General features: G+C 43.2%; 1 protein-coding gene across 1 annotated transcript; it reads left to right on the top strand.

Annotated features, from left to right (window-relative positions):
• The first annotated feature begins 8,685 nt into the window (after positions 1–8,685).
• On the top strand, positions 8,686–21,196 carry LOC134406501 (myelomonocytic growth factor-like). The gene is made up of 5 exons (XM_063137954.1): positions 8,686–8,731; positions 11,564–11,727; positions 14,452–14,559; positions 18,522–18,668; positions 20,933–21,196. Exons 2-5 carry the CDS (start codon positions 11,644–11,646, stop codon positions 21,089–21,091), a joined length of 498 nt encoding a protein of 165 aa, XP_062994024.1. The 5' UTR covers positions 8,686–8,731; positions 11,564–11,643; the 3' UTR covers positions 21,092–21,196.
• Positions 21,197–21,638: the final 442 nt, after the last annotated feature.

A 21,638-nucleotide genomic window follows, 5' to 3' on the forward strand; every position in this document is an offset into this window, starting at 1 on the left:
AGCAGAACACACTGCAGCCGCTGAATACTTCCATGGTTCTCTGGATTCAGGCAAAAGCCTTTTAAAAATCCAGCCAATACTTCAATCCCAAATGTGTTTCTAGTATTACATCAGATGGTTATTTTTTCTTACTCACTGGCCCATGGTGTGGGGTGGGTTTTTTTTTTTTTATCTGTTTCCGTCATATCCTCTTACGACTGTGTCCTCCAAACAGGTTGGAACAAGAGTGAGTGGAACTTGAGAAGAGAGTGGTTTACAATAAAGCATAAGATCATTTCCAGGAAGAACCGGACTGCAGGAAACCCCTCAAAAGTATTCCACTGAAAACGTGTTCTGTTTGGAGGTATTTCACCAAATAAAGGAGCTCTTTGGTGCCTACTTTAGGGCTTTCTATTTGGAGGGGAAAGCAGGCAATAAATTCTCTTATAAATATCAAATAATTAAAATGAAACAAAACAGAAGACTTTCACAAGTGCTTCATATTATTTGATGTTTGCCACCTCTCCTAATACAGTAGTTCTCAAACTGTGTTCCGGGTCACCGGGCGGATTCCTCAGAGGCCTATTAGAGCTTGTTCAAAGAGAAGTTCAGGCTGCACGCAGGCTTCCCCAAAAGAGCCACCGCTCATGCATTTCCCCTGCAATAAGCGGCCACAGGAGAGCCCAGCAGGCCCTGCTCAGTGTCTGATACACGTTGGGCATGTATTCTAGAACTTGGCCCCGAATTCTTGGCAATGTGCAGTGGTTTGACGTCGACACACAGGGCTTCTTCAGCCAATGGAGTGAACCGCGTAAGGGTTTTATTATATTTAGCAGCATATAAATATCACAGTAATGGAGAAAGGATTCCCTGGGAGCAGAAAGTTTGAAAATGCAATCAGTCAATCATGGGATCAGTGTCCAGTGAAGAGGGATTACTGTTGCCTTTGGACTGGTATGTCAGCTACAACTTTACCTATGAAAAATGGACCTGACCTCAGTTAGCATGCCCTACTTACATCCAGACCACTGTAATATGCTTTGCATGGGGCTGCCTTTAAAGATGACTTAGAAACTTGCAGCCACTCAAAGCTACTTCTAGCAGTCAACTGCAAAACCTGGGATTCTCTCTCTCTCTCTCTCTCTCATGTTTATTGCAGCTCTACACAAGCAGGTGAACTTATGAACACAGGCCATTAAGCAAGCAACTTTCACCATCAAGTCGTACAAAAGCAGAGAGAACAGATCCCATGCACCATAACAATGCGCTACATAGAAGTTACACTCCTGATTCCCCTAGCTGAACTGAATATCCAAAGTGGGCTGCACAGATATCCTCTTCAGTGAGACCCCTGAATCCAGACGACCCCTGGAGCTCCAAGGGACTATGGGCAACTATGTCCTCTAATTGCCCTCCCCCCCACACCAACATTCCCTGAAAAGTTCTTGTTGTGCTTGAATAAACTCACCTTTTTAGGATGTAAATCCCAATTAATCCCTTTTCCAGGCATTGTGCTTATCCCTTTTACTTCCGTTTTCTCTCTCTTTTAGTGTAAAAATAAATAATTAATTTTCCTCTACGAAAATTTCCCAGAGAAGGCTGTTCCTTCCCCCCCTTTGAAACCCATCGCCAAGCAGAGGGAAAAAAGAGAGATTTGCATAAAGTTTGCACATGCCAATTTATCGATTGGATTTAGTCATACTTAGAGTAGACCAATTGAAATTAAATAGCTAACTCAAGTCCATTTGTTTCAATGACTCTACTCTAACTATGACTACATCTGGACTAAACCCATTACACATAGATGCCAACTGAGAAATAATTACTATAAGTTCAGTAGAAATACAGTACATCTTTCATAGTGAGCTGTGGGATGACAGGTAACCTGTGTACCTACTCTATCTACTGACCAGGTATGAACTGCTGATGGGCAACTCCAAGGCCCCTGCTCTGCTTCTCCTTTCTTATGGTTCTAGATCTTCAAGGACTTGGTCTGGATAGCCCTTCAAACAGAGGGCAGTTCCAGTAGAGGATTGCCATCTGTAAGCTAAGACACATGGCCACCCTAAATGTCAAACAGTGAAAAAATATAAACAGCCTACCAATAGGTTTCTTGTAGGTGCTATGGAATCCTTGACTCCTTCAACTTGAAGGGAAGCTGGCTGGCTGGATAGAGCAGATAATATAATTATTATGTAAGGTGACAGTAACAATTTAGGGCCAGAATGCCTCAACAACCGCCTACCCCTATATAATCCAGCCCATTCTCTGTGATAAACTAAGGGCAGGCAAATTTCAGGCCTTTCAAATATACTTTCTTTTTTAAATAGATCCCCAAGAGCCAGAGCCAGCTGCAAAAGGCATACAATTAGAGCTGCATCACACCAGCAATTTATTGCACATTTGCCATGCCTGGTATGCAATGTTGCAGCCCGGTACTCACATGATGTCATCCCTTTCCTGCACTCATTTTGCCTCTTCCCCTCCACTTTTCGTTTCATTTTGCAGTGGGGAAAGTCTGTTTTTCCCCTCCATGCAAAATAAATGCACTCCTCCTGCGTATGGCTGTCCTTGCGCTCTATCAGACCACCCCATTCTTTGTTGGTGGGGAGGAGTCTAAGGGCAGTCTCACTGACAGAGGAGGGTGGGGCAGTTCTCCGCTCAACTGCTCAACCGTAAAGGGGGAGGGAGAGAGGTCCCATTTAACTCCTTAGGCATGACCAGGGGTACATTTTCACCTTAAAAGAAATGCGGAAAATGCACTGGGGTGGTGGTGGTTCATCCCCGTGCCTCCCTAGAACTGTGAAGCTTCGCAGTTAAAGACTTGGGGTATTTTAGAACCGGAGCAAGGCACTGGCATGCCTGGTACCTGAGCTGCAGTGCATGTTCACTCCTCTTCCCCTATAAACCTTTCCCATGGCAAGCGGCAGCAACAGTCTCGGCCCCTGTGCTCCCTCCTGCTTCCTATAAATGGCCTCCCTTTCTTCTCTCCCCGGAGTTTGTTTAATATGATATCAGGGGAAAGTATAGTGTGTTGCTTTACCATAATTGCACAGTTTCAGGCTGCCGTAGTATTGTATTTGCACAGAAATAAAAAATATTTTAAAAAATTAACTGCAGGGGAAAGGAGAATGTGCGGGAGATTTCGCCGGCATAGTAGCGCTCTGGGTGAAAAGATTCATGAGCTGAAAGAGCACAACAACGCACAGACGTGAAAGTGCACCAGCACTCGACTCACTAAGGAAACGGAAGGGGAAACCACGGATGAGACCTGGATAAAAAAAGCAGATGTGATGGAGCTCTTAGAATGAAAGAACAGGGTGCCTATCTGCACATCCAAAGCTGAATATTCTACCCCGCCCCCCCAAAAAACGAACAGATCATTTTTGTATCGGGGTGGGCACCTTGTGGCCTTCCAGATGTTTTGGCCCACAACTCCCAGCAACCCTAGCTAGCATGGACAATGATGATGGGAATTGTAGGCCAAAACATCTGGAGGGCCACAAGTTGACCACCCCTGTTTTCCACAAAAGGGTGCCCAGTCCTTGTTACTCCCTAAGCTTTCTTCGTTTAGGAGGCAAAAGTCACTTGGGTGTTGCTATTGTTAAACAAGTGAGAGTCAGAAATTCTTGCCAGGCTACTGCAGTAGATCCAGATTTAGGTTCTGTACATCCCTGAGCTAGAGTGGCCATTCTGCAGATCCTGTTACATTGGTGGAAACAAGGCAGCGTCCAGATAATAGGACTCCCTGCCTGAGAGATCTATCATGGCCTCTCACATGGATTATTTTGCTGCCAGGTAAAATGTTCTTTGGTTTAGGCAAGCATCTGGTTTGCCTTCTGCTTAACTTTTTTAGGCTGCAATCCCATACCCATTTACCTGGAAGTAAGGCCAACTGAAATCTTACTTCTGAGTAGGCATGTGTAAGATTGCACTGTCTCTCACTGAAATCTTTGCTTTGTTCTGCTGTTGCTCAGTTACTTGGCTATATGGCTATATTGTCGTGGTTTTTGGTGTATTTTCTTTGTATTGTTTGTAACAAGCTGCCTTGAGCATTCTCAGAAAAAAATCCTGTAAATAAATAAATACATAATAAAACCATTTTAAAACACTCCCCATGTAAAAAAAAAAAAAATCTAGACAGAGCAATCTAACCAGGGTGGGGAAAGAAAAATCTGTGACAGAAGACCACTTCCTAAATCTTAAGTGGTCTGTATCCACCAGGGCTGAAAGAGCAGAGGAGCAGCCTTTCCCAATGAGAAGTAGTAGCAATAGTAATTTGCAAAGGGAAGTGGAATCCACCCTTTGTTACACAATTCAAAATGTGATGATCAGCATGTCAAAATTCTAGCGTTTGAAACTGAAATCCCTTGGTTAATACTCTTAACTAAAAAAATAAAAATTGCTCAAATGCTTGTCAGTCTTCCCAATGCCTATGCAGGCCATTGGCTAGAAATGAGCCAGCCAGAGTCCTGCTGGACCGGCAGCCATGACTTTTAGATGGCTACTAAGGCCAACATTTGTAGATCCTTGACAATAACAGTTACAGTGCAATCCTAGGCATGTCTGCTGAGAAGTAAGTCTCATTGAGTTCAATGAGGTTTACTCTCAGGGAACTGGGTATAGGATTGCAGTCTTAATTTGTTTCTGTAGTTAGCGTAAGTGTCAAACATGTTAATGATTAAAACATTGTTGCTCTAACAAAGTTAATGGGTTTGGGGGTTGTTGTTTTTTACAATACTTAACTATTATTTTAAGGTATTTGGCTGAATTGACCAAACTTTTCTTGACCAGTCAAATGTCCAAACTCTATGCAGAAGAGCCCTGATCAGCTATGGACTTTTTCCATGGTCATTTACTTAGTACATTTCTATACCACCCAATACACAAAGCTCTCTGTTGGGGACACGGTAAGTAAAAATATGTATAGACTGAAATTTAACTTTCAGTTTTACTCTTGATGACCAATGAACAAGCAACATGTGATAATAAAAGCAGCAATTAAAACCTCTGACAGACTACAACAGTAAAAGCTGTTAATACAACTACAAGCGTAATCCTATGCAGGTTTAGACAGAAAAAACCCTCAATGCTGCCTAGGGAATGCTGGGAATTGTAGTACTTTTTTCTATCTAAACCCGCATCGGATTGTGCCCTAGGTAAATAAAGATGTTTTTTGCTTGTTGCCTAAATGATAGCAATGTTGGTACCAGGCAAACTTCTTTTGAGGAGGGTATTCCGTAATCAGGGCAGCACTTTGTACCTCTCACACAAGGGGTGTTAAATCATTTTTGGTCTGAGGGCTAGACGGTCATTCAGGAAACTACCTGGGGGGCTGCCTGACAGCAATTAATGTAGCAAGAGGCCAAAGTAGGTATGGTCACCCCTCTCTCAGACAGTACTCACACAGACCTGAATACACCATTTGGTCACATTTTCTCTCTCTTGCACACACTCACACACTCAGCTTCACCTCCTCAGATGATCCATGCAGATCAGCTGGGCAGGGGGGCATTTTCCTTGTTCAGAATTGGTCAGCAGCTAATTGAAGAGAGCCTTTCCCAGTGCTGGTTAGGGGAAAAGTTTCTGACCAGCTGCTGGAGAAAGGGGCAGGGATAAGGAGAGTGGGTGGGACCATGTGAAGAAGTTGGGGTGCCAGATGGGGAGCCCAGATGGGCTGTAGGTTCTCCATGCCTACTCTAAAAGAAGAGGTATGATGAGAAAGACCTCAGTAGATGGTCTTAAAATAGCCCTTCACAACCTGGATCCATTCAGATGTTGTTGCCAATGCATGTTTTCAGATGAGGATTTTATCATGCTATTGCACTGCCTCATTCACAGAATTTTACAGGAAGTCCAGACAACATTGACCTGGATCTCACGTAACAAACATCCCAGAAACAAACCGTGGGTTCTCCTCCTGGGCTGTTGATGGTTAACAACCCATGGTTAAACCATAGTGCAGAGTTCTCATACTCAACCCATACCCTGGGTCTCATTATTTATTATTTATTTATTTATTATTTAAAATATTTATATCCCACCCTATATCACTAAGATCTCAGGGCGGCATACAGATAAAAACATATAGTATAAAACAATAAATATACACAGTTAAAAACAAATTAAACCATAATCCAAGTTAAAACAATATATAATTTAAAAGCAATAGATGCAGTTAAAACAGTTAAAACAATGTGCCAGTGAGTTTAACCATCAAAGGCTTTGTTAAAAAGCCATGATTTTACTTGGCGTCGAAATGCAGTCAATGTTGGCACCAATCGGGCCTCCAAGGGGAGGGCATTCCACAGTCGGGGTGCCACCACAGAGAAAGCCCTCTCCCTTGTCATTACAAACAGACCAGGTCTTCCACTCACAACTTCAGCCCAGCAGAGCATTGGATACATGGAGACCTCTGGGTTCAGGGGCTTATGTCTCACAATGGCGCAACCCATAGGATTGCGGTTGTGAAGCTGATATGAAAAGAGAACAACTTGTGAACTGCCCTAAGCCTTTTCACACAAAGTGGACACAAACTCAATACAAATACCCCATTTTGCAGATGGGAGGACTGAGAGCATGACTACCCTAAGGCAGACTAGCCAGTCTGATAAAAGCTTGCTCCCTACAAGAAAATGAAATCTGAGTGCCAGTCACATAGTTTGTCTGTATGTGCTGTTCATGCAGGATACAAAGTGAAAGGGGCAAGTTCTCTTTGGTTTGAACATTTTCAATTAGGATCATGTTTAAATACCTACAAACCAACAATCATACCAAAGAGGGAATTAATTCCGAGAAAATAATAATGAATAATGGGTTGGATCCAGACTAAATCATGCTTAGAGCAGAACCATTGAAATCAATGAAACGTAATTTAGTTACCTTTCAGTGGGGCTGCTCCAAGTATGACTAACAAAGCAAACTATGACAAATATGTCTTCTCAGAAGTAAGTACCACTGAGTTCAACAGGGCTTACTCTCAGGTAGCGGAGCGTGCAGTCTAAGTTTGGATCCCAACTATTGTTTGCTAAGACATATAAATTACTCCTAAATTATGACTCCAAAATAGAGCAAGTAAATGAGTTTATGATGAAATGGGCAACAACATTGTAAATAATATTCATCTGCAAGTTTGGGAAAATATATGATCTACCAATAATAATTTCTCTTTAATTTCAACCATGAGAAAGAACTGTTCCAAAATAGTGACTGACATGTAACCACTTTTATTGTCCATAAAATAAGAAAGTCTGTTAGCAACCTGTTAGAAGTGTCATAAGAAATGAGAATATCATGTTCATTTTTAATGGAGGTGCTTTTTAGCAAATAGGTTTTGTGGTGGAATCAAGAAGCAAATGGGGAGAATTGAATATTCTGTTCCCTTAGATCCATTTGTTTTTAACTGATCTGTACCAAGGAGCTAATTTGATCTAAACTAATTTCATGCTAAATTACTGCAGCAGACAGGATATTATATGCAAAATATTGGAGACAATCCTCTGTACCTTCTTTGAGAGTGGTTGGAAAGGATGTGGGATTCCACACTAACGCTGAAATTAACTTGCTATATAAGAGTGAAAGAAAAGAGGCAGCATTGAATCAATTTTGAGATGGTGCCATGGGCTACCAAGCCATGCCCAAGGTTATATTATCATCATCCTGTAAAGCCCTAAACAACTTGGGACTAGGATACCAAGCAGAGCACCTTCCTTTAAATACACCCAGATAACATTTATGATCTTCAGAGGAGCTCTTGCTGGCCACTCCCAAATGAACAGAATGTCACCATGAAAAACCTCAACGGTGGGCCTTCTCAGTAGCGGCCCCCACCCTCTGGAAAACCCTCCCTCATGAGGTTCGGGAGGCAGAAATAGAACATCCTTTAAATGCCTCCTGAAAACATATCTTTTCGTACAGTCTTTCCCTGGGCTGTAACTGCTGCTGGGTATATTTTGGTTTTATATGACATTTTTAACTTTTAAAGTTTTATATTATGATCTGCTTTGCTGAGTCTTATGATTTTAATTGTGAGCTGCCCAGCATAACAGTTCACAATTAAAACCATAATTAATTGGCTATTGGGCAGCATAACAATGTAATAAATAGATAAATAATTTTTTCACTAATCATTTGCTTCCAAATGTTGCAGTTTGCTTTACCTTGCCACAACTTGGTAGTTTTAAAAAATAAATAAATTGTAACTACTGTTGTTCCAATCAAGATTTAGAAGAAGAAGAAGAAGAAGAAGAAGACCCAAATCAAATGTATTTATTTATTTATTGCATTTCTATACCGCCCAATAGCCGAAGCTCTCTGGGTGGTTCACAAAAATTAAAACCATTCAAAGAATAAAACAACATTCAAAGAATAATAAAAATGTACACTTTAACCAGTGTCGGTATTGCATTTGAATTACAGAACCAGGAAATGCAAATCAATCAATCAACTTAGCCATAAACCGCCTAGGTCATTGCAAACCCCATTCATAAATTTGGAATTTTAGGCATTGCCCATTACACGGAAATTCCCTATAAATACCACTAATGGTTCAGGGAACCTTTCACAGACTCTTGGACAAAGAAGCAGCTAAACCTCGTCTCCTGCTTGACTGCTCTTCTCGTCAATCGGCAACTGAAAGAGTGGGCGGAGATCAAAAGCGCAGTTCCCGGCTCGCTGAAGAATGAACTCAGTACGAAGTAAGTAGGACTTTGGTCAGTTCCCTTTTAGCGCCGTCTAGTCGGAGACCGAGCTGGTAAGTTTCACGCTGGCTTCTTGGGGGCAGGGCGGGTCCGCCGGCTGCTTTGAGACAAGCGCGCACCTGGAGGAGGAGTATTATTATTACTATTATTATTACTATTTTTAAAATCATGTATAAGGCGGAGAAATCTTTTCCAGCCCTGCATTCCTTGCTTTAAACTCCGTTTCATAAATGTGTGGTGAAGAGCGGGCAGGCAGGGAAAGTGTTCAAGTTAAATGGATTTTCTCTTCTCCGCTCAGACCGAGTAATAAAACCCGGGCATCCTCGTGGAAAGGCCGGGGAGGTCGAGATACCCCTCGCTCCGGGCTGGTTTTAAGGCTAATAAACGTCGGATGTGTTCCTATGTTTAGTGTTTCTGAGCAAGGTGCTAGTCCCTGTCAGTCTGAAGGGGTGGGTAGGGGAAACTTTCTACTCTTCCACACAGGCTGGAGTGGCAAAGGGCGTTCCTGCAGGGCCCATTTCTGCGGTATTTGTTGCCCCAAAACGAGCTCGGAGACGCTTGGTGACACTTTTTCGGTGCAACCGTAGGCATGCCTACTCTGAAGTAAGCCCCACTGAGTTCAACAGAGCTTACGCCCCAGTAGCTGGCTCTTGGGTTGCAGCCTTAGTTACACAGCAAGCCACTGACCGTAGACTCTGTTCATTTATAGTGACAGAAGTCAAAAAGGATTTTATTTGTGAACAGGACAGAGGGTGGTTACTGTAAAGCACCTCGGAGGTCCTTAGCTGTGAAAGTTACATATTACCTAAGTCAGAGGTTGCGCTGATACAATTCTCTGATAGGATATTTTTTGTCTGTGGTGAGATACATATTATATAATATCAAGTTTACCACTCCTGACCTCAGTTGAAAACTCCCAGTACCGTTTTATTTATTAAGGTTAAGTCTCTGTCTGATAACGATGGAGATTTTAGGGTTGAAGAAAGATGCCCTGACAGATGTAAACATTTAAATTAGACTGACTTGCGCAAAGCAAACGAAGGACAGGATATAACCAGTTAACCTCTGGGTCTTCTTACTGCCACATGCTAGAGACATCCCCTGAAGGGTGTCTATATATGTCTATTGGGAAACAAGCCCCATTACGTTCAATGAGGCTTTCATCCAGGTGAGTATCTAAGGGCGCAATCCTATGCAGGTAGGGCTGTTTCCTGTCTAAACAATACCAGCATGATTATCTAGGGAATGCTGGGAGTTGTAGGACTTCTTGCTGTGTAAACATACATTGGACTGCCCTGAGGCCTCGTTGGCTCTCATTCTTGTATATTTATGGAGAGCTGCGATTACCAGGCGGCCCCTGACATCAGGGGTGAGAGAGAAAAGAAAAAGAAAAAAAAGAATGAAATTCATTTTAAAGTTACCTCACAGGCCTAGCACCAGCCTACCTTGCGAGGTTGTCTTGAGGGTGAGAGAGGAAAAAAGAAACAAATTTAATTCATTTAAAAGTTAACTCACTGGCCTACTACTTTAAGATGATTGCCTTGCAGACATAGGGGGCACGAGCAACGCCAGCTATACCAGCAAGTCTTGAATATTTGCCAGAGTCTTGAAGTGCTCTCTCTATGATTTACTCTCAAACCTGGTCTTGCACTTCAGGCTACACAGAAATGGAAAGGCCACTCAATCAGGCAGAGGCCGCGCCTGACACACAGCAGGGTGTGTGCTGCTCTCCGAAGGATGGCTAATATTTACACCCAAAAAGACGGTGTAGCTTGTTTGTTTTGTAAAAGCACAATGTGCCTCCAATCTTAACGTAGAAAAGATGCCTTGGCTATTGGACCACATTTAATTCCTTCCACAAGATGGGAAATTCTAGGCCTGAAGAGGAACTCCTACTGCCTTTGAGGTCAACATATTCCATTGCTGAGTTGGCCATCAGCATTGAACATCCCACCCCATGCCCAGCTGTGTCTATTTGTTCATCTGTCTCCTGCAATGTAAAATGAGTTCTTCCCTTTATAGACTTGACTTTCATGGCGTTTTGATCAAATATGTGGCCTGAGAAATCTTGTGCAAATTTGAGAGCAACTTGACACAGAGCAATAGGCCATTTGGGGCTGGGATTAGTATATCTGATTCATCCCATCTGAAAGTGGTGATCCTTGTGCAAAAATGTTGCAGCTCCACTAGAGATGAAAAGGGAGTTGTTTGGTTAGTTAGTAGTGTTTATATGAAGCAGGGGTGGTGAACCTCTTTCGGCCTGAGGGCTGAATTCAGCTTCAGAGAAGTCCTCAGGGGTTGCATTCCTGGGGTGGGTGAGGATGAAGGCTGGTGGGGCCAAAAATGCAAACAGGACCAGCATAGTGCAGCTTAAAGCTCTTGCTGACAATAACTCAGCCTTAGGGGAAGCATTTCAACCTTTTAGAATGGGGGCAGGGACCGTGCTCAAAAGCCAGAAGCCACCAATGGTCAGTGGTTGGGAGGGCAGGGAAAGGGGGAAACCGAAGAGGTCCAAATTTTGCTCCCAGGCCTGAGGTTGAGGTAGCTTTAAAGAGTGGGAGGCTGGCAGCTCTGCCCTCAGGGGTGCATTGCACTGGGAAGTCCTCTTGTACGAGCCCATTGAACAAAAAGTCATAGTTCATATAAATGAAGTTGCCCCTACGTTGTTTGTGCCTGTGGGAAAGTTTCAGACCTGATCTTGTATGGAATAATGAATAGAAATTCCCAGTGGGTTGAACCTCATATTAATTAGTATCAACTCGATATTTCAGAGGCATCAACGTGGCTGCACCTGGTCTCTGTTGATGGGGCAGGCTAATTATTTTCAAGTGTTTGGCTTGATGCATGTGTGTGTTTTTAAAGGTCAGTATTCTGTTTCCTCGCAGGTGGTATTCTTTCTCTGATCAGTGTTGCACTGTGGCCATGGTTCTGCTCAGCTGCACCCCTCCCAGAGTTTTCTGGGGACATGGAATTCCAGCAGTTTGTCCGGAAAAACCAGGAATTTGTCTCCAGGATAATGAGTGACATCAGTGCACTGAAGAATCTTGTAGTAAGTCACAGCGGGAGTGCTATCCCATCTAGAGCTGTTTGAAAAATCACCTTCCTGGGCAGAGGAAGCACCTGCTAATATTCTGTCTTGTTGGGATTAATGGCCTTTATCTGATCCACTATTGATCCCAATAACCAATTCAGCACTTCACTGCTTCACTGAGGTCTCATTAAAGTACTCAAGGCACTTCACTCCAAATCTTGAGATAACCTCAGGTAGATGGGTTGTTGTTGTTGTTTTTAAGGAAGAACAATTAAGAGTTTGGAGAAACATCTTAGTTATTGCTGTGGACTAGAATCCACTTTGTCAGATAAATGCCAATCATATGCATCTGATGAAATGGACTCTAGTCCATGAATGCCATAATAAATGTATAGGTCTTTATAGTGCTACAAGACTCTTCAGGTTGGGTCCAAATTTGGTCATACTTGGAGTCGAGTCATTGACAGTGGGGGTTAAGTTAATCATGGCTATCATAGAATCATAGAATAGCAGAGTTGGAAGGGGCCTACAAGGCCATCGAGTCCAACCCCCTGCTCAATGCAGGAATCCACCCTAAAGCATCCCTGACAGATGGTTGTCCAGCTGCCTCTTGAAGGCCTCTAGTGTGGGAGAGCCCACAACCTCCCTAGGTAACTGATTCCACCGTCACACTGCTCTAACAGTTAGGAAGTTTTTCCTGATGTCCAGCCGGAATCTGGCTTCCTTTAACTTGAGCCTGTTATTCCATGTCCTGCACTCTGGGAGGATCGAGAAGAGATCCTGGCCCTCCTCTGTGTGACAACCTTTTAAGTATTTGAAGAGTGCTATCATGTCTCCCCTCAATCTTCTCTTCTCCAGGCTAAACATGCCCAGTTCTTTCAGTCTCTCTTCATAGGACTTTGTTTCTAGACCTCTGATCATCCTGGTTGCCCTCTTCTGAACACGCTAACTTAACTCTTGTTGATTTCAGTGGGTTTGCCCTTGGTTTGAGTAAATCTGGATCCAGCCCTCTGTTTTTCTGTAACAAACTAATATGGCTACCCCTCCATAATATAGGGCTAGCATTAGCTAGAGCAAGGCTGGAGAACAGTCCTGAAAACCTTCATCCTCCTAAGTTATTCCGCAATGACATCTCCCTAATAACATAACAACTGAGAACACAATTATACCCTGGGAAGTACTAGCATGCCAGTCTAGACTGTGTGCCTTGGCAAAGTCAAGTTAAAATAATTTCCCCCATCACGCTGAGTTCTCAGATAAACAAATAGTTGGCAAGTTATTGTGACTGGGGACTCCCCTTCCAGCATTTCTTCTAAATGACCGCTTGCCCCTCCAAGGAGTCTTAACCCCATACAGAGTGGATCATTCTCTTTTCTAGCACGGTGAACTTGGTCCAAACCCCATTTTTAATCTGCGCAAATGCATTGGTCTCACATTTCCCAGCATTTGTCAGGTTGTGCCAACCTGGAAAGGTCATCACCACTCAACGACAAAAGGGGAAAATACGTTTGCCAAACCTTTGCTAATTTGTTTGTATTCTCCCCAGCTTCCTCCTGGGGCCCAGTTTGACTAGATCTGTCAAATCAAAATTATGTGCATTTCCTACTCCTCCTATCCAAGCTCCACTTAAACTGGAGGGAAAACCACACTGTGTAATGCAAACTAAGGCCTGCTCCTCATTTGCAACCCCTGAACTAGAATCAAATTATTTAGTCTGGATTGTGTGGGTCAGTCAAGGTGAGGTAAGGGGGATGGATAAATATTGGTGCCTTATAGTGAAAGAAGCAGAGGATGTCCAAGGAATGAATCCAGTGCTTAAAAATCTGACTTCTACTGATGTAAGGGCTCCACTCACAAATGCTTTGGGAAGACCCCCCACCCAGCCACAGTTCACCCCATTCTGCAAGGTTCTCTAACTCTCTTGTGTAGCATTTCCAGAAAATTTGCTTCTGGCAGCACAGTTGCGCATGCCTAAATCTGGAGCCTGTGATTCTTTGTCCTGACTCTCCAAATTCTATAGCCAGAAAAGGGAAGCATGCAACTGATATAAATTATGGAAACTGAATAAACTTGCATATACTTATTTCTAGATCAGCATAATTCCGGTGTTAGTCATGAGGAAGTGCTAAAGCACTGGAAATACTCTGAGTCCACCCCCTCTCTCCTGCTTCTGAAATTTTAGTAGCCATTGCCCAGCTTAAAGCAACGCTTCCTCTCCTGAGGACTAGGAAATTGGTCACTGGGGTTTTCTTTCTCCCCCCCCCCTTTCTTTAAAGAACTGTGAATTTTAGTAAATTCTGCACATGTAAGCATTCTTCACTTTTTGGTGCTCCACTCTCATGCCTCCCCAATTGTATCACATCCTTTCCTGGTGCATTCCAAACTATTGCATAGATAAATCCAGTCACTTGGCATACACCTAGCTATTACGAACCCCTTCTTCCAGTGCTGGCTGCTCAATAAGCAGGGGAGGGGGCAGATAGGTTCTGGGAAGGGTGCAGGGCTCTGTATTAACAGACAATGCAAAGAGCTGATCTGCTCGCTAAGCACCTGCCTTGCCTTTCCCATAGCACCACAATACTGCCTTAAGGTATTGGAGAAAGTGCGTAGTTGGGGATGGGGAAGATAATTTGTGGATTACCACTGGGGTAGATAAGTCAACTATATATACTGTACCGAAGAACTGCCTGTATTGACCACATTTCCTTATTTCTGCCCATCCTCTCTCCGCCTCCCCCTCAGCATAAAGACTTCAGGCTGGGCAATGACAATGAGCTGCTAATCGTGCAGGGAATCTTGGCCATCCAGCAAGTCGACCTCTCGCATTGCCAGAAGAATCTCTTTGACACGGTGAGTAGCAGCCACACAGCCTATTGATGCCGGGGGTGCAGAACTTCAGGCCTGGGGGCCAAATCCGGACCTCTGTGGTTCCCAAGAGGGCCGTGCTGCCTTACTCTGGCCCCACCACCTTTCTCTTGACCAATTGATTGGTGATTTCCTGGCACTCGTGCAGCTTTTCCTCATCCTAAAAAGTTGAAATGGCTCCTCTGAGGCTTAGTTACTGGCAGGGAGCTAAAATATGCTGTTATCTTCAGCCTCATGCCCTTTGCCTTTGGCCCTGCCCTTTTTGTGTTCAGTCCCACCCACCAAGTCCCCCTCTGAAATGGAGAGACGTTCTGCACCCCTGATTGACACTCTCAAGGTTCCCACACACACACACACACACACACACTACTCTGAACGTTCCAGAGGTATATTACGTATGTCACATTCCCTTGTATGGAGAGGCTCTTGAGCTGTTTTTGCAATAGCTGCTTACAGATGGTACAGGAGGGAAAGTAATCAGGAGCCAAGCAGGCTTAGTCCCAAGACAGCAAATGAATCCCACCACCGTTGACTTCCAAAGCTGCTTCCAAACTACAGAAACTCCCTTGCCAGACTCTTCTCTCTTTCTAGCTCCTTCCCATGTTCGGTTTCATCCCCACTTTGACCTGCATGTTAGGTTCTAGGAACATCAACCCACCATCCTTGCTCACTCAGGAGGTATCATTTAGCTATAAAGCTATACAAAACCCTAAAGAATGGGGGCATTTGGATACAAAATAATTGCACAGCTGTGTAACATTAACAATGGCCAGTCCAATTAGTTTCCTCGCCTACTGCTCATTTTAAACCTAAATCTCGCTCTCTCCCCTTTTCTGCGCACCCCCCCCACCCCTCCTGAATAACTGCAAAGTGAATTTACATTCTGCACGTGTGTCTCCCTGAGGGATCCCAGTGCAATGACCCTTTTGATGAGGGTGTAGTTTACATGTTGGTAACTGGAGGCCCTGGGGCCAAATCCAGTCCCACCTCTCTTTACCTTCTCCACACCCACTGCAAACTCCCAAGGTATGTGGACCTACAGCCCCTGTGGCAATAAACTGTGGCAGCATCTCATTTGGGGCAAGAGGGAGAGCAGGGAGCCTTGGCATGACACACCTCTCCCCTCCTCGCTCTCAGCAAAAGTGCCTCTGCTGGCCAGGAGCTTAGCAAGCTGATGCTGGAGCAAAGGCAACTGTTGATCCTTGAAGTACACATCACAGCTCCACATTACGAATGCCTTTGGAACTGCCCCAAGTCTTTGGCAGGACAAATCCTGCCCACCTCCCCCCACAGATGCCATTCCCTTGCTGGTGTGGGGACAACCATTGGGTCGATGGGGGCTGGCCATAGATTGCTTTCCATGGCTTGACTGCTGGCCACATAGACCAAGAAGGCCACCATGACGTGAGTCAGCCAGGCAGAATGACCCTCTTGTAAGCCCGTTTGCTCCTGCCCTAAGCCCTGGCGCAGCACTGGCGAGACCTTGGGGCTGAAGTCCAGGGCCCCACAGGCCCTCAAATTATCACCCAGAGAACAACAGGTGGTGGGGCTGGGCAGGGGCAAGCCCCCTGGTATCAGCACGTTGGCTGGCAGAGGCACGCTGCGGCTGATGCCGCTTGCCATGGCAGCTGCATTTAATTTTTAAAAAAACCTAGACAGGGTGGCTAGCTGGGCAGTGTTGCACATGCTCGTTTTAGTGTAATTTACTTTTAAAATATACTACCCTTTCCTGCAATGAAGTGGTGCTTGTTCCCAAGTAATGTGTTTAGCATCAGGGCACCAGGAACAAATTCCATTTTATTCATTACTTCATACTGGAAGTAGCACACTTGGCTGTCTGAAGGCCCACTCCCCCATGTGAGACCAGTCAATCCAGGGTCTAAACCCACTTAGCTGTACCATTGGCCTTAAGTGCACCTTATTAGAATTGTTAAGGGTTTGCTTTCTTATCCATAGGTCCATCACAGAAGAAGTTAGAATGGGGCTGGGCCACTGGGGAGGGGGAACAGGCTCTCAGATTCTGTGTTTTGCAAGCCTTAGTTTAACTAAAAATATATTTGGCTATATCAGCTGTTCATACCAGGCACAGTTTCCTCAGCACCCAGTTTACTTTCTAAACATGGACTCCTTGGGAACTGAACTGAATGAAAATAAATAATTTGTTGCCCTGATTTTGAAATCCTGGCTCAGCACTTTTGAAAGTTAAGCAATAAGTTAGCAAGGTAAGAGTGAAAAGAATCTGAGTGGATAACGTTAGGAATGTAAACAGAAGGGCTCTGTTGTGAGATAGGATAAGGCTCTGCCTTTGCCTTCTCTACCTTGGTCTGGTTACAAGCGGTGGGAACAAAACTTTAGAAGACTATAACATTTCAGGGTTCATCTAACACAGCCCCAAATTAGTAATTTCCCTATTTCCAGAGAGGTAGCTGTGATAACCAGTTGCAGCAAAAACATTGGTCTTTCAACCCATTTAAAGCAATGGTCCAGTTAGGTAACCTTAGACTTAATGGTCTTGCATTCCCCTTCAAACCTCCATGGGTACAGCACTTAGGAATGAAGGGGGCTCCTGTGTTTGTCTGAATGCCTCCCCACAATCATTATAGCCCAATTCTGAACTATGCGCTGAATGAACGCAGGTCTGGAATGGAGCCAGTGTCAGCGGGGGAGGGGGGCTTGCATACTTGTCCCATTTCTCTCCATGAACACCCCCACTTTTTTTAGGCCCTCACATGGTTGCTTGGACACTTTAGGGCTTCTTGCTGGAGGGAATGCCTCTTCCAAAACTAAGTGGCAGATGCTATTTTCTCTTAAGAACTAGTTTTACTCCTCTGCACATTTAATTGAATTTGTACGATGGCTATCATAGAATAGTAGAATTGGAAGGGGCCTATAAGGCCATCGAGTCCAACCCCCTACTCAATGCAGGAATCCACCCTAAAGCATGCCACATTAAAACTACCCCACCCATCCCTTTAAGGCTAACGTGTAAAAGATGTTGGGGCTCAAATATGTCTAATCTAAAAGTCCCATCCATTCATTCCAGAGGCTGGTCAAAAGTGATCAGTAGTAAAGGAATAAGACTTGACACATGTTTAAATGTTGTGTCCCTTGGCCTAATCCTAGTACTCAAAATGGACTCTGAGACTGGGCCTTGGCTTAAACTGTCTTTTGTGAAGCTAGGCCTTACTTCCAGGGGATGTTTGGCCATACCACCAACATGAAGATCTTGCAGTCATTTGTATTCAGCCTCTCAAGAGGAGAGGAATATTACCACATAGCTAAATTAATATAACTTATAACAACATGCAAAGAAAATTCCCTGTGTGCGTTTTCCCAGCAAATATTTCTTAACAACTTAGCTACAAACAGCCTACAAAGTGGGTGCAGGGAAAACTGAGGAGAAAGCTGGAGCAACAATTTAGATGTCAGCCTCCCATATCTTTTCCTCTATTGCTTTGTACAAAATAATTTCTTGCCTACTTCTGGGGAAACTCTTTCCTCTCCAATACTGAGCCACTTCTAATATTGCATCCTAGGTAATAAGTATGGTTGATTAACTAATCATCCCTTACCTCAGTTGTATGGTGGGCGTGGGGGTATGGTTTGAGAGGCATTGCTTTTCCATGGCATATTGCATGCAGCACACACTTCTGTCTTACTGTCATCTCTGGTCAAAGTTGTGATTTTTATTTTTTTAAAACAACGAACGCCTGCTCAGCAGACATGAAAATGGGATGCGTGTATGTTAGCTGTCCTGGGCATTTTACAGAAGGGTAGAATATAGATGTCCTAAATAAATATATTAAATAAACCCTCTTTCAAACCACCTTGGGGGAAAAACCCAAACTGGGCAGAGGTAAGGATGTAGGAGTGTGTATGTGTGTTCTAGCCAGATAAAAATCTTTACCTTCCTTTCTTCCTTCCCCTTTTAAATCCTTTTCTTGCAGGAAGTTTGCTTCAACGAGATCCAGGCAGGCCTCCACACCTACAATGCCTATCTCTCATACATTGGCCAGATCCTACCAAGATATGCTCAGCAAGTGGCTTCTCTCCAGCTGGACATCTCAAACCTGTCCACCAACATCCAACACCAGGTGAGACGCTGTCTTGGTGAATGTATCATAAGCAATGGAGGGAAGTTGAAAGACTGGCCAGATCAACATCAAGCAGGATATGACACTTTGAAAATGTTTTGCAAACTGTAGGTGGAGTGTGTTCTGGGCCCCAACAGTTGTCACTACTGCTATAAATTGTTTTAAAGCAGTAGTGTAGACCCTGCCACTCTTGATCTAGAAAGGGAACAGGAAGTCTGGGGGAATGTCTTGTTAACTTAGCAAGCAGTTTACTAAAAGCAACCTTGTGTGAGCACACCTATGCTGAGTGACACCGTAGCATCTCCTACCATGGTAGAGGAAACCTGTAGGTCGAAAAGCAGGGTACAAATTGAAAAGAATAACAAAATAAAACCAAACACTCGGTTTGCATGTATGTCGTGGTGGTAATGCTGGCAGCAGTACTTTCCCATAAAAGGAATTCCCATAAAGTTAATTTAGCCTGAGAATATGGATCAAATTGCAACTGATGAGACATTGCATTCCAAGTCTCTATCACTGCTAATATTGTTAGTGGAGCCGTTCCATTCTTCTTAATATACCTAGATCTTAACAACATCTCACCAAACAGAGGTGTCAAATAATTTGATTCCAAAACTACCCATGGAGGAGTATTAAAAGAAAAAGATGTTTTGCCATCATTGGTGCAGGTTAACAAGCTTTTTGACATAAATTAGTATCTGGAAGATTATATCTCCCATCTTTAATTGACAACTGCATCCTCTTGAGTGAAAATGCTGCATAAATTTTTTAAAATATATTTGTGAAATGTATAAAGGAATACTATGCATTACATAAACTAGTAGGATATCCATCTTAGGTATTTCAACTTTACTGCAAATACTTAAATTAAATGATACTCATCTTTCCAAGTGAAGAAATATTTCCTCCAGTAACTCACTTATCTTCACTTTAACCATTTGCAAGATATCTCTAGACACCAATATACCAAGATTCTTAACCACTTCTGGGCATGAATGAAATTGCCTTTTAGTAACAACTTTGGGTGACTTGATATTACCTTCAGGCATTAATTCAGAGTTTGACCAATTAATAGTATAACCCAAAGGTGTACCAACAGTATCAATCTTATTAATTTTGGTGTAGAAGGCTCTAACCTACTGATGAATAACAAGAAGACAACAAAGCTATTTCATATTCAGCCTGCTCATGCTCAAAAAAGTACCAAGCACAATTCAAATATCAAGGACAGTCCTGGCTTTTGCCTCACTCCAAACTAAAACTACTGAAAGGAAGTCTATTTGTCTATACTCATGACACAGGAGAGAGAAATAAAAGTCTAATCCATCTTAAAAGTTTCTGTAGAAATCTATATTTTCCAAACATAAACTGTCAATATAATTTGTCAATCACTTTTTCAGCATTGAGTGAAATAATCAGAACCTGGTCCATTCTTTTGGAATTCAAAGCAACCAGATTTACTGCAAGCCTTAAATCATCTACTCCTGTCTCTGGCAAAATGAATCTCACTTTATCAGGATCTACTAAAGTCTATATCACATGCTGAAGTCTATTAGCCAGAATTGCCGTTAATATTTTAGCCTCCACGCCGATTACGGAAATTGGCCTATAATTTGCGCAGATGGAATGGTCTTTGCCAAGTTTAGGGATAACAGGTGCACAAGCATCAGATGAAGGGACTGGAAAAGTTCTCGATTCAAAAGGCTTACAATAAAGACAGAATAACTTAGGAGTCAATAAGTCTAAGTGTGCATTATACCACTTTATAGGAAAACCATCTAGCCCCAGAGTTTTCTCATTCCAACTTTTTTTATTGTAACTGTTAGGGCAACAAAATGTTTTTTATCTAGGACCATTCATCGGTTGGAAATTAATGGGTTGGATTTAGTCAACCCACTGAAATCGGAACAAGTTAAATTCCCATTGGTTTCGATCGGTTAGCTTGAAGGGATGACTAAATCTGGATCCAACCCAGTGATCCATAATCCCTTTCTTTCTGTGGAACAGACATTCCTCACCTTGTGCAAATGTTTACAGCATTACTTTGTTTTCTTAAAATAGAAGATCAATATTTAAGGGGTGTTTGAGCCCTCTTTAGAGAGCTGCTTATCAAATTTTAACAATTATGGGGTTGGTAGGATGGCTAACTGGGAGAAGAGATCAAGTTAAACTTGTTTCCATCCTTCAGATAAGACGGGCCTTCCTCAGCCTCCTTTTATTAACATGGACTTTCCTCTTTCTCTCCCCCCCACCCCCAACTTCAGATGGAAGAAAGCGGGCTGACCGTTGTCACCTACCCACAGGCAGAAAACCAGCTTTCCTTTGTGGAAACTCAAAGAGAAATTGGAAGCTACCTTGTCCTCCGTAATCTCCAGACGTTCATGGAAGTAACTTCTCGGGCACTAAGGCACAGCAGTGCATGATAGGAAGGATAGCACAGAAGATGATCTCACAAGGAAGCATCCTGCGCCCCCTATGAGGGTATAATTGGCTTGTCTGTCCTCTAAGAGAGATGGAATGAAGGACTTGATTCCTGATGGACCTGTTTCAGCTGACATAATTCCAGCTTTTTAACTTTGATTATCTATTTATTTTAAATATTTTAAATATTTATAATCCACTCCTTGTTGAAAGTGGAATATAATAAAAGCCTTTTAAAAAAACAAACCAACCCACAAAATTGGGACCATAGCAACCCCTCCCAAAAGAGTTGGATAAAAGGGCCATTTTGTCACTTGGTGATGCTCTGCTGCTTGCAATCAACAGGAAGTATTTTGGTTGACACACCTGTCACTGACCCAATCTGGCTTTTTATAATCTCAGCCAAACCTTAGCAGTGAATCTTACCCCAGTGGTGGGGTTCCTCTACTTACATATTGCAAACTTCCATGAACTTGGCAAAAATGCTCAATGTACCAAACTGATCTTCCTGGGATTTTCTAACCCCTAATTTCTCTGCAAACTGTTTAG

The sequence above is a fragment of the Elgaria multicarinata genome, chromosome 11 (genome assembly GCF_023053635.1).
Source record: "Elgaria multicarinata webbii isolate HBS135686 ecotype San Diego chromosome 11, rElgMul1.1.pri, whole genome shotgun sequence".
Lineage (NCBI taxonomy): Eukaryota > Metazoa > Chordata > Lepidosauria > Squamata > Anguidae > Elgaria > Elgaria multicarinata.

What these genes read in the sequence shown, in the direction of transcription:
- LOC134406501 (XM_063137954.1), top strand. Translation starts at nt 11,644, where the DNA reads ATGGAATTCCAGCAGTTTGTCCGGAAAAACCAGGAATTTGTCTCCAGG. An exon ending in GTGCACTGAAGAATCTTGTA is followed by an intron (nt 11,728 to 14,451) that starts GTAAGTCACAGC and finishes CCTCCCCCTCAG; the next exon opens with CATAAAGACTTCAGGCTGGG. An exon ending in AGAAGAATCTCTTTGACACG is followed by an intron (nt 14,560 to 18,521) that starts GTGAGTAGCAGC and finishes CTTTTCTTGCAG; the next exon opens with GAAGTTTGCTTCAACGAGAT.